Here is a 1,660-nt window from a genome sequence, read left to right as displayed (position 1 = left end):
GTTCCCTTTAGAAATTTTTTTGCTCTTTTTTGCTCTAGTTTTCTTTTAGAATCACTCATCTTAGCAGCAGGATATACATGAAAAGAGAAAAGAAATTAAGTTTGAGTGAAAATGTACATTTTTTGCACTCTCTGGTCAACTGACTCAGTGAATCAAATGACTCAAAAAACCCGATTCACTTTGGTGAGTGACTCATTAAAACTCGATTCAGTAAAAAGAATCAAATTTACCATCACTAACAACTGGCACCTCTTTCATTATGTGCATATCAATCGGTAAGTGTTACTCTTGCTTTTTAACTACATTTTTGCACTTTCCTTTTTAACCATTCGCTCAAAGCTTTTCATCTTCAAAACCATGCAAAATAGGTTTTCTAACACCTGGAATACACTTTAAAAAAATATATAAGCTCGCCTCTAACACTCAGAGCTAAAAAAGTGCTTTAGTACACTAAACTATAGCAGCGATCATGGCATCATCAGGTACCTCATTTTTCTTACTCTTGTTCATATAATGCTTATATTTTACTGTTTTTCCTGTTTTTTAAATACTCGTTGTTATTTCTTTTTAGACACTGAAATAAGCGTGCTCAACTCTTCTCTTTTTGATTCTCTCGATCGAATTGGTAGGTTTGTTTCATTCTTGTTCTCCCTCTTAACAGCTAATTGTACAAGAAAAAACAAAACATTAACCCTCTTTTCATTTTATCAAACTTTTTTTTTTAGACATCTCGGATTTGGACAACTTTGTTTTCCGGAGCTCACCGAGTTCTTCTCCACCAGTGCTCCAGCGAGCAACAGGCAAGAACATCCGTCTCTCGACCTGCGAGAGGCAGGACCTGCTTTCTATGCTAGGTCGCCCTACTTCTTCCGGCCACAGTTCCATCCCCACCGGCGCTTCTTCTCTCCCGCGACCCTCGGGGAAAAACTTTCGTCTGTCCGCCCGGGAGAGGCAAGATTTGCTCTCTGCGGTCGGTCCTCGTGCTCCTGCCCATCCGAGCACCATCCCGAGCAGCGCTTCTTCTCCGCCATCGGGCACACGAAATGCACCGCGCCTGTCTTTGAGATCCAATCATGGTCAGTCTCTCTCTAGATTCTCGCTTTTTTCTCATTTTATAAAAACTATCCCTTTTGTATTTGACATCACTAACTGTTTTTGTATCTTACCCTCAAATTCTTAAGGGCATCTCACAAGGAGGAACAGGAGGACCGGTTGGACCGCAAGGACAAGGAGCACAAGGCAAAAACGCAGACGAAACCAGCTCGCTTCTATCGCTCTTCGAGCAGTATGTCTGGTCGCTGAATTAGTTCAGCTCATCATATAAAAAGTGGGGTTTTTTTCATTTTGCTTTTTCAAACAAACTGTGTTTTTTTTTAAATATATTCTTGTTATACAATAAAAATGGATAACCAGGAACAAGATATTACAGACCCATTTCTTGCTTTAGAAACAGCGTTAGCTAGGTTAAATGAAAATACTCATCATCATTCACAGAATACACCTCCACAAAACCATGAGCAACCTGATGTGATCAATAATAATAATAATGACCCTTTAGAAATGCTTAATTTAGCTCTTGCACGATTAGCCCCTAGTGAAAGTGCCCCGCAAAATAACTCTCAGAATTTAGAAGGGGAGCATGTTGAGGCCCAAACAGAGT

General features: G+C 39.9%; 1 protein-coding gene across 1 annotated transcript; it reads left to right on the top strand.

The window, feature by feature from the left end:
* The first annotated feature begins 459 nt into the window (after nt 1–459).
* On the top strand, nt 460–1,408 carry LOC112842460 (uncharacterized). Its single transcript, XM_025899108.1, has 3 exons — nt 460–625; nt 726–1,076; nt 1,182–1,408. The coding sequence occupies exons 1-3, from the start codon at nt 514–516 to the stop codon at nt 1,322–1,324; spliced, it is 606 nt and encodes a 201-aa protein (XP_025754893.1). The 5' UTR covers nt 460–513; the 3' UTR covers nt 1,325–1,408.
* The last annotated feature ends 252 nt before the right edge of the window (nt 1,409–1,660 follow it).

The sequence above is a fragment of the Oreochromis niloticus genome, linkage group LG15 (genome assembly GCF_001858045.2).
Source record: "Oreochromis niloticus isolate F11D_XX linkage group LG15, O_niloticus_UMD_NMBU, whole genome shotgun sequence".
In the NCBI taxonomy this organism is placed as follows: Eukaryota; Metazoa; Chordata; class Actinopteri; order Cichliformes; family Cichlidae; genus Oreochromis; species Oreochromis niloticus.
Note: the sequence above shows the minus strand (reverse complement) of the source record. Positions and strands in the feature narration are given on the sequence as shown.